The following is a 15,977-nucleotide window of genomic DNA, read 5'->3' on the forward strand; positions in this document are numbered from 1 at the left end:
GTGTTTTTACAGGTCTGCCTAAAAAGTGGATCAGACAGCTGCAGCTGATCCAGAACCTGCTGCCCACGTCCTCACTAAGACTAAGAAAGTAGAGCACATAACCCCAGTTCTAAAGTCCTTACACTGGCTCCCTGTATCTCAGAGAATAGACTTTAAAATACTTCTGTTAGTCTATAAATCTCTAAATGGCTTAGCACCTAAATACATCACAGACTTGTTATCAGCGTATAAACCCTCCAGACCACTCAGGTCTTCTGGCTCCAGCCTGCTCTGCAGAACCAGAACCAGAACCAGACATGGAGAAGCAGCATTTAGTTCCTATGCTCCACTTATCTGGAACAAACTTCCAGAAAACTGTAAAAGTGCAGAAAGCCTGAGTTCCTTTAAATCAAGATTAAAAACACATTTGTTTAGAATTGCCTTTGAATGTTCAAGTTAAAATGTTTTACTGTTTTTAAATGTTTTTTTTTGTTTCTACACTATCCCTACTTGCTTTTATTCTGTTTTATTTTCCAATATTTTAATCATGTAAAGCACTTTGCATTGTCTCTGTACTGAATTGTGCTATATAAATAAATTTGCCTTGCCTTGCCTTGCCTTACAGTGAAGCATTGTAAAATCTGATAGCAGCAGGAATAAATTACCTGCGGTAGCGCTCCTTTTTACAGACAGGATGTCTAAGTCTGGCACTGAAGGAGCTGCTCAGCTCCTCTACAGTCTGGTGCAGGGGGTGGAAGGTGTTGTCCATGATGGATGTGAGCTTGGACAACACCCTCCTCTCAGCCTAGGACAGAAGTGGCCTTCCTCACCAGCTTGTTCAATATCTTTCTGTCCCGCTCTGTGCTGCCAGGAGCCCAGCAGACGACAACATAGAGGAGGGCTGAGGCCACCACAGAGTCATAGAAAGTTTTTAGCAGAGGCCGGCTCACTCCAAAGGACCTCAGCCTCCTCAGGAGGTGGAGGCGGCTCTGGCCCTTCTTATACAGGGCGTCGGTGTTATGTGTCCTGTCCAGCTTATTGTTGACATGAACGCCCAGGTATTTGAAACTCTCCACAGTTTCTATGTCCTGCCCCTGGATGTTCACAGGTGAGTGAGGTGGGGAAGAGGAGGATGTGAGCCATCCTGACGCTCAGCTACAACACCTGTCAGACTCTGGGTCTGAAACTGAAGACAGTGAGAATGACTGGAAGGAGAGCATAGCTCCCGAACCTGGAGTAAACACTGCCAACAAGTCTTTAAGCTGCTCTGAGTGCGGTCAGCAATTTAACGAGTGCTCCCTTCAGAGACACACGACGATCAAATCAAGAAAAAGGTCTTCAAACTGTACAGTTTACTGTAAAGGCTTTAAGGAGAAGCAAAATATCGACTCATTGAAAGTTCAAACTGGTTAAAATGTTTTACCTGTGATGACTGTGGTAAAAGTTTTAACTTAAAAAACTCTTTAAATCGACACCTGAGAAACCACAGAGGAGAGAAACCGTTCCGCTGTGACGTCTGCGGACAAAGATTTAACCAAAAGTCTCACTTAAAAATTCACAGGAGAATCCACACAGGGGAGAAGCCGTTTAGTTGTGATGTTTGTAAAGAAAGATTTAACAAAAAATCTGATTTAAACAAACACAAGAGAATCCACTTAGAAGAAAAAACATTTGGTTGTGATGTCTGTGGAAAAAGATTTAGTCGAAAGACAGACTTAAATATGCACACAAGAGTCCACACAGGAGACAAACCCTTTAGTTGTGATGTTTGTGGACAAACATTTAGCCTTAAAGCTAATTTAAACAAACAAATGAGGATCCACACAGGAGACAAACCATTCGGTTGCCTTTTTTGTGAACAAAGATTTAACAGAAGGTCACATTTAAACATACACATCAGAATCCACACAGGAGAAAAGCCCTTTGTTTGTGATGTTTGTGGACAAAGATTTAGTGATAAGTCAGCCGTGAACAAACACATGAGAATCCACACTGGAGACAAACCATTTGGTTGTGAAGTTTGTGGGAAAGGATTTAACCAAAAATCGAGTTTAAACAAGCACGTGCGGATCCACACTGGTGACAAACCATTTGGTTGTGATATTTGTGGACAAAGTTTTAATCAAAAGTCAACTTTAAATATACACATGAGGATCCACACAGGAGACAAGCCATTTGTATGCCATGTCTGTGGACAAAGATTTAACCACAAATCAAACTTAAACAAACACATGAGGATACACACAGGAGAAAAGCCATTTGGTTGTCATATATGTGGGAAAAGATTTTACCAAAAGCCTCATTTAAACAGACACATGAGAATCCACATGGGAGAGGAAGCCGTTTAAATATTTATGTTGCAGGGTCATTCCCAACTTGGAACCCCAGAATAGTTCTTCCCCAGGAAGCTAATCTAGAGCCAATGCGGTACCGCGCGCGAGCTATTTTTAGAAACACAACGTCACAATGACGTCACATCACGTGGTACGCAGTGGGGCAAACTCCTGAAACCCGCCGCTGCTTTGCTTTAAAAGAGACATGCGTTAGCCTAGGTTTTACTCGGTAAACGACTGCTTTTTCCAAATCTAAGACCATGGTTTTTAAACATTGTTGCTATGGAACGGGCAACAGCGACTCGAGGTACGCTGATCGGCCGTATATGAAGGATGTTTTCTTCAAGACTGCCAAGGAGAAATCTGTGCGCTTGGAACACCGGTGCGCTCGGCCTACACAACAGTTCAACCCGGAAAAAGTTACCAAATTCAAGTACATATGTAGCAAGCATTTTGTCGGAGGAAAGGGCACAACCGAAGAACATCCTGACCCAATTCCAGCGACATTGAGTCAAGGTAAGAGTATTTTGGTGGCCGACATGTTAATAAAGTAGCGCCTGCTACCATGACAGCATATAGGCTATCATGGTAGCAGGCGCTAACATGATAGCCTGCTACCAGGATAGCTTACTCAAAAACATTTCAAATGAGACAAACATTAAACATATACCCATTCCTGGACGGTGATTGCAAACAACAAAAAAAAAAAACGGCCGACGCTGCCATGACCGCCGCGCAGGAAAAAAAAACAAAGCTTACCGTTCATCATCTCGGCCAGTTTTCCAGTCTTTTTAAGCCCTCGAACCTCAAGCCATCGTTTGAGCTGAAGGTTGGTGTGTTCTTCGACAGTTCGGCCAGTAATCCGTGCGCCTGGGACATCGTCTTGGGAAAGTTTAACGGCTGTAAAGTCGGTCAGATCGCTGGTTCTGTTGCGCTTGTAATAGCTGGGTTATCCGTGCTTTCTCTCCTGTATGCCCTACCTAAGCGGCAAAAGGGGCGTTGCTCTTGAGACGGTGACGTCACGTGCGCGGTACCGCATTAAGGTGACGCCAACTGTAAGATTGCTCTGGTTACATGGAAGTGTACCAGAAAGACAAAGGCAGGGAGCAGTTATGGGTGAATTGAATGAAATTCCAAACACTGGAGGACGCAAAGGAGCCAGAACAAAAACAAGCGTAGATCTGGGGTGCAAACGAGTAAGTGATCAGGCAAGGTGACATGAAGCAACAGTAGGAACCAGAGGTAAATGGGTCAATGAGAGGAGCTTAAACACTGGGAGGATGAGAGTTGTAGCAATGGCAGGGGTAAATTGACTAACTGATGGCAGGTGTGGAGAAGGAGCTGGAAGAACAACTGAAGAGAAAGAGGTAGTGGGAACAGAGGGACAAGAACGACAATCTAAATGTAACTGAGGATAACTAGATACAGGGAATAAACTAAATACATTGCCGAAGGGACCTGAAACACGGCTGATCTGATAAACACCAAAACCAAGAACTGTGTAAACAGTGACAGTCTAACCCCTGACAACATGGTGGTGATAGTGAAGTTTAAATGGTTACCAGAGGTAATTTTGCTTTATCTACTAACATTAAGGCAAAGAAGATAAGGAAAACATTTTTCAAACATATTTTACACTACGTCAGTGAAATAGTTTCAAGGTAACTACAGACAAGTTAACATTAAAGACCAAGTTTAAATACCCAAGTTATACCCATCTTGAAATATATATTACTGACTTAAAATACTTACTGTGGACTGCAATAGATGTTCTTATGCTGCCATCAAGCTATCCATGACGAGAATTTACAGTGGAATTCTGTATTGGGGGTTCAAATTTAACTTTACCTTTTAAAAGCTTTGTGCAAAATCAGAGTCCTGTTAACTGATCATAGCAGACAAAGATTCTGCTTCTGCAACCTGAAGTTGCAACAAACGTGGATTCAGAACCCATAAAAACACAGTAGAACTGATGTGAAGCATTACCATTTAACCATTAAGCACACAATGTAATTCTGAATAAAAATGGAGTTACCTTTGTACGGACAAACATGCGGTAGTTTCCCGTTGATCACTGTTGTCTTCAGCTACTCATGCAGTCGGCTGCAGGCCTTTCTCCATTTTTTCTAGACTCCTTTCAGGTGTTTGTAAACAACCAAACTGTATTCCACCTTCTAAACTGGATAACACGTGTCTGAAATTGTACTTTCCCCTCTGACAACATTTAACCATTTTTACTGATGTTTTTTTTTTTTTTTTAACACAATTACAATGTGTTTGTAATGTAAAAACCTGTCAATGTTGTTGGAGCTGCAGTAAGGGCCGTTTCAGTCACCATTAGTTATCTGCTTCCCAGGTTTAGGGTCCCAAACCAGGCTGTTTATTTACACCTCTGACCCTGAGAGGATCCAACTATAAGAGTGTTGCTGCTTTAGAACCTTTGATCTGAGGATTCAGGTCAACACCCATCACAGCAGTGGAGTCCAGAGCGCCTTTAGAAATGATGGAATCACACCAATACGGCGCCTAGCCAATTGTTCTGGTGTGGTTATGGTCTAAATGCCAAATGCAGTCCATCAACTCTGTGGAAATGTTTTACTTGAAAGGATTTTTGCGTTGGACTGCAGTCTCCCATCAGGGGGCGACTGCCCTCACAGCTCTTTGAAGAAGGCTGATTCTAAATTTATTAGTTGTGGCTTTGAGGCTTCTGAAGCGTTTACCCTGCCTGGGTGGTGGGAATCAGTGGAGATGCGTCTGGCCCTTCTTTATACTCGTTCAGCATAAATTGAGTCTAGATCCTGCAGACGGCGGCATTCTGTGTTGAGGATCAGTGGAGCAGATGCGTTTCCCTATCCTCACCACTCTTTGTCTCCAGGATCGGCCTTTAATGTCATTGCTGCACAGTTTGGTACTCCATCTGTATTTAAACTCCCTGCTTTTTATAACTCATCACTGGTTTCCTACATTGGCATCATGGTCCTTGTTGCTCTGCCAGATTTTTCGCCGTCATTCTTCTTCATGGCTTGTTTCTCTGCCCTGTTCCTCGTGTCTGTACATTTATTTTTTAATTTAGTTATAAAAAATCTACACTCCAGTTTGTCTGCAATTAGCCTGTTTCTTGACCAAACCATGACATAGACGATGCAAATAAGAAACCTAAAACTTTTATCTTTTCCATCCATCATAGATCCAACAACCCAACAGCGGTACCAGAGATGCTACAGTGCCGCCCACATGGAAGTGTGGTGATTAATTATGGGTAAAATCTACGCCACTGAAAAGCAGCTTTCTAGCATCAGTCTCCATGGTGATGCATAGACTTAAGAACAGAATCAGCTTCAAGATGCTGAAAACCCAATCATCTGGCCTTTCCCTTAAAAGAGGAACTGAGAGATAAAAGAAAAGCAGCAGCAGCAAATCATTACTCAACACAACACAACCATTGTCACTTTATTTCCATCCTCCTCTGTGAGAGACTTTATTTTTTTATTGCTTTTACATCCGACCAACATTTAGCAGACATTTCAGAACCTGTTTTTCCGGCTGACGTGAACAGAAGCTAACAGAGAAAATTTTAAACTGAGCATTTGGTCTGCTTTAAAACATGAAGCTGAAGTAAAACTGAGTTTCCTCCTTAGCATAATTTGACATTAATTTAAAATGAATTTTTTTAGATTATTCAGCCTCCTGTTAAAGCCTCTCTGAGCTCTGAGGGATGAAATAAGCTCTATTCTGATGTCTGAACTTTAAAGCTGCAACATTTAAGGCTTGAAACTGTTTATTTTGGTTGTTTTCACCACATCTACAGTCAGTCAGATCATTTTAAAACCACCTAACTCTGCCTCTTAGTCAGACTCGGTGTGTCAGTGGTTCTGTGAGACAGAACCAGCTGTGGTTTCACTTCAGCTCTGCAGATCTCTAACAGCAGAACCAAAGACGCTGTGACACACTATGGAGTCCCTGGAAGAACCATCGAGGTTAGATGTTCCTTTTCTTCATTTGGAGAACGAATGGATCTTCTGCAAGCAGAACTGTAAAGAAGAAAACATTTAAACAAATAAAACAACAGATAGAAAAGGCTGATACAGTATAACACCTGTTAAAGAAAAAAAAGCATCTCCAACCTGACCCAGTCTGACTCAGGACGGTACCGATATGGTTTATCATGAAGGTCTTCATACAAAGACTTTATACTTGTTGCTGAAGGTGAGTCTCACAGCTGTTAAAATCTCTCTCAGAGGTTAATGATCTCATCTGAGTGCTTCCAACCTTTAATGAAAAATGATCAGTCTGTAAGAACACTGTTAAAGATCCAGTGTATAAGATTTTCACACCAAACTTGCCTTTAAGCCTCGTGGCTGTAAGCCTTTAGGTGCATTAAAACTACTACAGAAGCCATGGAGTGTCATAAATGTGACAATGTCAACATGTCCTCCTGTATTTGGTACCAAGCTACTGCCAATAACTACAGTCAGTTTGGAAAGGCCAACTAAGGGAGTTGTTGGGTTAGATCCATTCCAGCCACACTGACAACAAGACCGAACGCTTCCTATGCTGTGCTTTCATTAGTTATAATAATAATAATCATCTTTGTTGTCATTGTAATTTACATTCCAATTAAAGTCGTTTTCTACATTTATCCTCTCCCCTTGGGTAGCAGTGAGCTTTCACTGTCTGGTGCATTCTGGGACGAAGGGCCTCGCTCAGGGCCCCAGGTGGCAGTCTGGGAGTTAAAGCCACAATCTGCAGGACACAAACACATTGCTCTAACCACTAGGCCACCACTTTCCCCACATACAATATTTCCTTATGCTTATTATTCTTAGATGTTACACATTATTTAAGAATTATGTTTTTATTTCATTCTTCGTACATTTTGTATTATTCCGTTTAAATTCTTTCCACGTGTTTCCCTTCAGGTCTTCAGTCTTCATTGGTCTCAGCTGTTCTTCATCTCCTGTTTCTGCCTCACTTTCCTCCAAACTTCCCTCTATATTTAAATTCTCTAGTTGTCATCCCTCATCGCTGGTTCTTTCGTTGGCATCATGGTTCCCGTTGCTCTGCCAGGTTTTTTGCTGTCATTCCGCCTCATGTTTTGTTTCCTTGCCCTGTTCTTGATGGCTTTAAGGTTTTATCTAATTAGTTATTGAAAACCTACACTCTCCAGTTTGCCTGCATTTAGGCTGTTCCTAAACCAAACCATGACATAGACAATGATGTTTTCCAGTTTCAGCGTTATTTTCCAATAAGACGCCCGCATGGGAGTAAGATAAGATAAGATAAGATAAGATAGTCTTTATTGATCTCACAATGGAGAAATTCACTCGTCACATCGGCTCATACAAGAAGGTGCAGAGTAGGGAAGGTGCATTCAATTATATACAGTGAATCTTCATATATACAATGGATCAGAAAGAATACCAAAAAAAAAAAAAAAAAAAAAAAAAAAAAAAAAAAAGGAAATAGGAATGGGCATATGATGTCTCATTTACATTCTTAGTGGTCTATATATATATATATATAAACATATCTATATACTTAAATATATACATATATCTATGCGCCTACTTACATACGCACCTACGCGTATGTATGTGCATATACATTGTATACATTTGTACATACATACATACATACATACATACATGTGGGCTGACTTATGTTCAGGTGATGATAGCAGCAGAAGTCACTACATCAGGATTATTGCACGGGTTGTAGGACAGTGTATTAAATAGATTATTGCACCTTGGTTATTGCACATTAATTATTACAGTTATGGTCACAGTTATAGTGCAGCATTGTAAAATCTGATAGCAGCAGGAATAAATTACCTGCGGTAGCGCTCCTTTTTACAGACAGGATGTCTAAGTCTGTCACTAAAGGAGCTGCTCAGCTCCTCTACAGTCTGGTGCAGGGGGTGGAAGGTGTTGTCCATGATGGATGTGAGCTTGGACAACACCCTCCTCTCAGCCTAGGACAGAAGTGGCCTTCCTCACCAGCTTGTTCAATATCTTTCTGTCCCTCTCTGCACTGCCAGGAGCCCAGCAGACAACAGCGTAGAGGAGGGCTGAGGCCACCACAGAGTCATAGAAAGTCTTAAGCAGGGGCCTGCTCACTCCAAAGGACCTCAGCCTCCTCAGGAGGAGGAGCCGGCTCTGGCCCTTCTTATACAGGGCGTCGGTGTTATGTGTCCAGTCCAGCTTATTGTTGACGTGAACAGTCTGTTGATTAATCATGTGTAAAATCTACATCACTGAAAATGAGCTTTCTAGCATCACTTTTCATGGTGATGAATAAACTTAGAAACAGAATCAGCTTCAAGTTGCTGAAAACCATTAAAAAATCCAACTGGTTACTTTTCGCTGGTTTTTCGTCCTTAGAACATTTCCTGTCAGCTTAAAGCTGCTTTTATTCAAATGTGTTTGTTTGAACTAATATTATACTGTTTAGGAGTTAAGTCACGTGATTATTTGCCAATGCAAATAGCTACAATAAGCCACAGTGACGCCCTCAGGCTACAATAAATGAATTAGGCTGCAGCTGACTGGAAACAGGAAGTGTGTTCACCTCCTGTTAAACGAGGAACTGAGATAAAAGAAAAGAAGCAGCAGTCTCAACATGACCGTCATCACTTTCTTCTGCTCCATCATCCTCCTCTGTGAGTGACTTTATTTTTTTATTGCTTTTACATCCGACCAACATTTAGCAGACATTTCAGAACCTGTTTTTCTGGCTGATGTGAACAGAAGCTAAAAGAGAAAACTTTAAGCTGAGCGTTTGGTCCGCTTTAAAACAGGAAGCTGAAGTAAAACTGAGTTTCCTCCTTAGAATAACCTGAGAAAAAATAAACTACATGCCTTTACTTTCAGGTTGTATTAGCTGTCTGTAATCAGTTTTTAAGCTTTTTAATTCTTTCCTCAGTCCAAACCATGTAAATCTTCCCAGCTATAAAATAGAGATTTAAAGTTCATTACTTTGAGATTATTCAGCCTCCTGTTAAAGCCTCTTTGAGCTCTGAGGGATGAAATAAGCTCTATTCTGATGTCTGAACTTTAAAGCTGCAACATTTAAGGCTTGAAACTGTTTATTTTGATTGTTTTCACCACATTTAGTCAGTCAGATCATTTTAAAACCAGCTAACTCTGCCTCTTAGTCAGACTCGGTGTGTCAGTGGTTCTGTGAGACTGAACCAGCTGTGGTTTCACTGCAGATCCTGACAGGAAGTCCTGATATTAACTGTTAATCTGGTCTGCAGCTCTGCAGATCTCTAGCAGCAGAACCAAAGACGCTGTGACACTCTATGGAGTCCCTGGAAGAACCATCAAGGTTAGATGTTCCTTTTCTTCATTTGGAGAACGAATGATCTTCTGCAAACAGAACTGTGAGGAAAAAGGAGACATTCTCATTGAAACAAGTGAAACAAAATATAGTAAAGGCCGATACAGTATCACATCTGTTAAAGGAAAAAAAAAAAATTATTTTAATGTAAGCATCTCAAGCCTGACCCAGTCTGACTCAGGACGGTACCGATGTGCTTTGAGCATATCTTCATCAAGATTTTCATACAAGGACTTTATACTTGTTGTTGCTGAAGGTGAGTCTCCCAGCTGTTAAAATCTCTCTTAGAGGTTAATGATGTCATCTGAGTGCTTCCAACGTCTAATGAAGAATGAAAAGTCTGTAAGAACACTGTTAAAGATTCATCTCCTCATTTTGAGAAATTACATTTTTACTTTCTCTATTTTTTCAAGTTACCTTTATTTTTTATTACTTTTGTACAGATCAGATTATACAAAAGTAATAAAAAAATATTTCTCACAGCTACACTTTTGAACGTCTTCACGGGTAAAAAATTAAATATTTAAACTGAGTTTTGTCTCATGATCTTCAGAAGTGAAATGATGAATCAATGAATGATGATGAGTTTAACCGGTCTGGATGAACTGTTCCATCTCCAGACTGGTTAAACTGGGCAGATCCCAGGAGAACTGTAGAGAAACTGGGATTAATGTGATCAGACTGCATCCTGCTGAGGACAGAAAGTAACTGATGATTATTTTAACAGCTCTGCTGGATGGAAACAAAGATCATGACTTCTCTAAAGAAGCTGGCAGCTCGCTCACAGTCGCCTGTTTCTTTAAATATTACTCTGGAAGAACAGGGATGTTCTGCAAAGAAAGATGTGAGGATGAAGACAATGTTCTTGTTAAGTCAAGTGGTGACAGAGTTGAAACAGACAGATACATTTTAGAATATGAAAAAGAACCAGGAGCAGTTCTGTTGGTGACCATCAAGCAGCTGACCCAGTCTGACTCAGGACCGTACCGATGTAAACTGGACATAGAAAATTGGCCAGATTCATACAGAGACTTTACTGTCTCTGTTACAGATGGTGAGTTTCTACAAAATAAAAATGTTAAATCTTTATTTTAATAAAGTTATTTAAATCCCCTCAAACATTTCTGTTAGTTTTATTTTGAGCTTTGCTGTTCTCCATCAGTCGACCAATCGACCACCACAACGACAACAAGCAGGAGTTTAAGCTCAAGTTTCACACATGGTGAGACTAATAATCATTATTTCATCTTCTTAATAAAGTGATTAATCATATGTGATTATAAATATTGAGGACAGATTATAACAAGTATTCATAAGCGCTGATCCAGTCCCTTCAAACGCTCTTTAATAAATCAGTCCTGACTTGTGTTTGACGTTTTCCAGCAACAACCAGGCAGAGTTTCAGCTCCAGTTCAGCAGGTTTCACTCCTTCACGTTCCTCTGAAACCACCAAGCGTCTGGGACTGGAGGAAAAATCATCCTCAGGTGATCAGATGCAACTGCAGAGTTTTACCTTCAGTTATCAGAAAAATATTCAGATTGATGCAGATTTATGTTTTTAAACATCTATTTCATTTTTGCCTTAAAGAAACAGGAATAGATATTTAAATACATTTTAAATGATTTAAATGGCTGACACAGTCTGGCTTGTTTACTGAGACTATTTTGCTTGTGGATTGTGTTTGCATGCATTTTGTATAAATTCACATTAAAGCCATAATGTGTCTCTGTATGCAGGCCCTGCTGGGCTTCATTGTGAAACACTAACATGACCCAACCTAACTTCCTATTTTCAGATGTTCTGCTGATTGTGGGTGTGACTCTGGCCTTCATCATCATCGTGTTAGCTGTGGCTCTGCTGGTTTTCTGCAGAAAAAGATCAGAGAGACGTCGTAAAGGTACAAATAATGCAGACACTCATGCATATGGTCTAGTGAATGAAACCAGCAGTCGTCGCCATGCTGTGAACCTGACTAACCTTTCTTCAGTGGTTCAGTCCAGTTTAAGATCTGATTTTTTACCTCATTCTTAGAAAGCCATAACATTTACACATGCTTAACAAAGCTTTAAAATTAGGAGGCATTCAGCAACTGCAGCCATTGAGGTTCTGCTGCTGTCTTGGGACCAGAAGCTGAGGGGTCTGGGTGGATGGACGGTTGATCCTGCAGTTCACACCAAGGCAGCAAAGATCCTGCTGGGGAGCAGAATCCTGCTGAAATCCTGTGGCTCTGGATGCTACTAGGCTGTGTAACATTGAACAAAGGTAGTAAAAAAAACTGAATCAGTTCTTGGTTCCTGGTGGAGAGAGGCCATGTTTTTAGCCACTGGGATAGAGCTGCCCATCCCCCGCCATGTTGCCATTCTTTGACCTCTCAGGCCCTGTTTGCATTCTAACATATTTCTATGTGAAAACCAAAGCATTTTGTAGTGTTTGTGCTGTTTGTGTGCACCATCACGGCATACAATTTATCTGAAATGAAATTGAAAACGGGCTCTGGGTCTTGTGTGCACATGAATGATCACTTTTTTACTGTTCTCGTGCAGTGAACTTAATAGGAGAGCTGTCAAGTCTCACGCAACACGTGACATTCTTCATGCAGAGAAATAACAAAACTCACATGGCCTGCCAGTGATCTGTTCAGAGAGCAGCCTAATGTTGCAATCCATTTGGCCGGGAATGGGGAAAACCTGAGTAAAAAGTGTTCCAGTTAATACAGTAGGAGAAGTCAGGAATAGAACAGAATAAAACAAAAGGTCAGGATTCCAATATGGCAAAGGCCAGAAAAGTTGTTATTTTGTTCTCTCTACCTCTTATAAACATCCTTTAAAGCTGTATTTTCTACATGCAAACAGCACTTTTAATTTGTTTGGTTCAGAGTTGCAGCTGCTATATGTAACATTGATTTTAAACACAACTGTGTCTTGTAACATAAACGTGTTTTCATCACAGCTTAATGTTGTTTATGGGGGAGCTGCCATATTGCATCTGACAATTGGCCTTAAAAAATTTATCTGACTTTCCAAGGGGAAAGTCTGATCCTAATTGGCTGTTTCACTTGATTTTTCCAATCGGAAGACAGGATTTCCGAGTTCCAACAGTAAATGGAACGTAATATAATACCTGCCTTCTGTGGAGCTGCTCAGGCCACTTTTTACTGCTCCTGTTTCCACCAACACAGAGCGCCGGACCCCCGCCTCAGACAGCTTTATGTGGAGTGACCCAACACCTCTGGTATGGTGCAAAAGGTCCCAAATAAAATCATTAGAATAGTAGCTGTGTCATATTATTTTGATCAGTTTTAACATAACAGCTCTGAAGAACTGCTTAGCCATCGGCTGAAGTTCCCATCGAAAACGAGTGCGAATGAGCGTCAACTTCACAAACACAGCGGTTTCAAGGTGTTTGGTGTGTTTAATGGAAAGAAACGTTACACAACTCGTCCACAGATGTAAAAAACACCACAAGACAATCTGATTGTGTGAAAGGTAATCCATGTATTCTTCTTATATTTTTTGGTATGTTTTCTACAGTAGACAGTGTTTGATAGGTACAAGAGAAACATCAATGCTCAGTCATTTTATGTTTCTGTCATAATGCTAACCCATGATAATCAGACCATTCTGACCTGTAAAATGAAGATTTTGTTGTTTTCTAAATGTTCTGAACTTTTCTGGTGTTCCTGGTTTGAAAAATGCGCAACAACGACAATTTTCTCTAACAATAGCCTCATATTTACATAGATTATTTATCTCAGTTATAATAAATTGGGGATTGCCAAAGTCAGCCTTTTTATGTACGTTTCTATCCTTTTGAAAATGTTGAGAATTGTGAACAAGCCCTAACACAACCACAATAATCAAATTTTCATTATATCATTGCCATGTGCACATTGCACAAACCTCAGTCCTTCTCCGCTAACTGATGGTTTCTCATGTCTGACATCAACAACTTCTTTTAGTTGTTTGTGAACGTCGTTGTCCTCAGATGTGTGTCCGTTGTCCTTGAGACCCAGGTGGGCTTCTGAATCCTGACCGGAACATGGCTTTAGATGATTAGTTTCTCTGATGTAGAGATCTGTGCACGTCTTGTTGCACTGAGCAGCTAAAACCACGGCACTCAACGATAGAAGCAGGTTTCTGAAGCCTCTGATTTGTTTTTCAGATCCTTCTGTGAAATCAGAGAACACTCCTGCAACCACGGTGAGATTGAAGAGCTTCAAAGTTCAAAATAAATGTTCTAAAACGTTCTGAAAGAAGGAAGAATGAATTTTCCCTTTTTCTCCTGCAGACTGAAGTCAGAGACAATGAGAATACATCTGCTGCTGTGCAAATCTCCCCTATTCACAGTTACGCCTCATACTGCACAACAGCAGGAGCTGAAGGCAACGACATCTACAGCTTGGTGACCGCAGTTCCTCCTCAGAACAGCGTAAGCTACATGCTGCATAACTGCTAAAAGCTCCATGTTTATCAGTTTAAAGAAAAGATATTTATCATATTCAGAAAAACAACAAGCTGTTGAATTATGTTCTAAAATAACCCAAAATTTGGATTGAAGAATAAATAAGTAGTTACATATAAATAAAGGATCTTTCTTTGCAGTTTTCACCATCTCTGCAGACGCTTGCAGGATGTAGCAGAGCAGTAATCACATCATACTGGCCTTTAGTTGGTCCAGATGGACAGACATCCACTATCAGAGGGTTTGAAAAGTTCTTCAGTGCTCGGTCAACACTGACCAAGCAAAACCAAGTCAGAGCATCTTAGCAGGTTTAGAGGGATAAAGACACAGGAGGTCTGGTCAGACATGACTGTTCATAGTGAAGAGCTGGTAGCAGAAACATCTGACATCTGAAGACAGGAATCATTTTTGGAATAAAACTACTTCAGAATCAGAAATACTTTAATAATCCCAGAAGGAAATTACTTTGTGGCCCTAGTGAAAAATCAAAATACCTAAAAAGTCTCTTTCCAAAAACAAAGATCAGAACTTGGATAAACATTGTTCTGCTTTTCTTGTTACCATGAACCAAAATATCATTAAAAAGCAGGAACTGCTGAAGCTCAGTTTGAACGCTTGGCTTTCTTTCTTCAGGCTGAAGATGATTTGGGTAAACCAACCTACGCCCAGTTGAGTTTCCCCAACAGAAGCTCGGACTCTCCGCCCAGACCTTCAGGCCCTACCGATGTGGTTTACTCGCTGCCTGTGGTGGCTGGTGGCCGCCGTGCTGGAGAAGAGTCTCTCTACTCTAATACAACTTAGCTCCAGCACCACAGAGAGAAGATGGCTTTATTCACCGTTAAATTGCTGCTAGAAGCAGTTAACCTCTCTGGAGGATCAGAAGCTGCTTCAGCAACATGACCATAAATGTTCAGCTCTTCTATTTTTATTTCTGCTTGTGCATTCATTCAGATTATAGTTTTTAGTTGATATTGAGTTTAAAATGTAACTGTTGATGTTGAATTTCTTTCTGTTTCTTTGGTTCCTGCCTGGTGGTCAGATAAACCCATCACTGCTCTGGGATGGAAATTAACATCATATTAAATGTTAATATGAAAACGTTCTGTCTGGGTCAGAATCTTAATGCGTCACAGAATCGATTTCTATCCTGTGAGTGCAGAAACAAAAGCTTTTAGTGTCATTTTGAATTCATAACGATAATTTAGACACTCCTTGCTTTAAAGGGCATCTGATACACAGAGAATATTTAAAAACACTTGTAAAATATTATATACCCAAAGAAGTACAGAGAACGTGATGTTTAAATAAAGTGCAGCTGGTTTAAGTCCAGTCTTTAAAATGCACTGATGGTCTGTTTGATTGCCTGCAGGTGTGTGTGTGTGCATGTCTAGCTACGTCACATTTTGGTCCTACTCCTCTATTATTGTAATAACTCCTGAGCAGGGACATAAAAAAGCCACATCGGTACTGAAAACTGTATTTGAAATGTTCACAAAGCAGATGGATCTGAGGATGGGATGTGAGTTTTTTGACATCGTTGCTTTCACAACTCTGGAGGAGAAGATTTTTGTAGCCATGAACAAGTCCTGGCATAATTCTAGCTAAATGTTAGAGCTCTGCTCTTATCAGAAATGGTACAGCTCAGGTCACACCCACACAAAGCCAAATTAAAATATCCGCACAGAAAAGTTGGAGAGTAATAATGAAACCACCTGAAGCTAATGTGTATGCCAGTGGGTGGCGCTGTACTGCTGCACAGTGGGGAAGTGCTGTAGGAAGAAGAAGATGAAGAAGACTCCTATCGCTGCTGGAGTAAGAAAATAAGCTTTTATTTGAACCGATAACGAGGTGGAACTTTTCCTCCG

General features: G+C 40.7%; 2 protein-coding genes across 7 annotated transcripts in view; both read left to right on the forward strand.

Moving 5' to 3' along the window:
• Positions 1-5,406, forward strand: part of LOC118564548 (gastrula zinc finger protein XlCGF26.1-like) — a 41,310-nt gene extending 35,904 nt beyond the window's left edge. The window contains exon 3 of the transcript XR_004931915.1: positions 3,640-5,406. The gene's annotated coding sequence lies outside the window, so the exon portion shown is untranslated. The remainder of the gene's footprint in view (positions 1-3,639) is intronic.
• Positions 1-15,422, forward strand: part of LOC105924704 — a 33,216-nt gene extending 17,794 nt beyond the window's left edge. For 2 of the 6 annotated variants that reach the window (XM_036143028.1, XM_036143035.1), the window contains exons 6-9: positions 11,447-11,548; positions 13,813-13,850; positions 13,939-14,079; positions 14,746-15,422. In XM_036143028.1, coding sequence (XP_035998921.1) covers positions 11,447-11,548; positions 13,813-13,850; positions 13,939-14,079; positions 14,746-14,913 — 449 coding nt within the window. In that variant the 3' untranslated portion in view covers positions 14,914-15,422. Of the gene's footprint in view, positions 1-8,550; positions 9,907-10,061; positions 10,705-10,812; positions 10,873-11,033; positions 11,136-11,446; positions 11,549-13,812; positions 13,851-13,938; positions 14,080-14,745 lie in introns of those variants that run through there. The other 4 variants (XM_036143047.1, XM_036143068.1, XM_036143043.1 and 1 more) reach the window with 4 other exon arrangements.
• Positions 15,423-15,977: the final 555 nt, after the last annotated feature.

Source organism: Fundulus heteroclitus, chromosome 1 (genome assembly GCF_011125445.2).
Source record: "Fundulus heteroclitus isolate FHET01 chromosome 1, MU-UCD_Fhet_4.1, whole genome shotgun sequence".
In the NCBI taxonomy this organism is placed as follows: Eukaryota; Metazoa; Chordata; class Actinopteri; order Cyprinodontiformes; family Fundulidae; genus Fundulus; species Fundulus heteroclitus.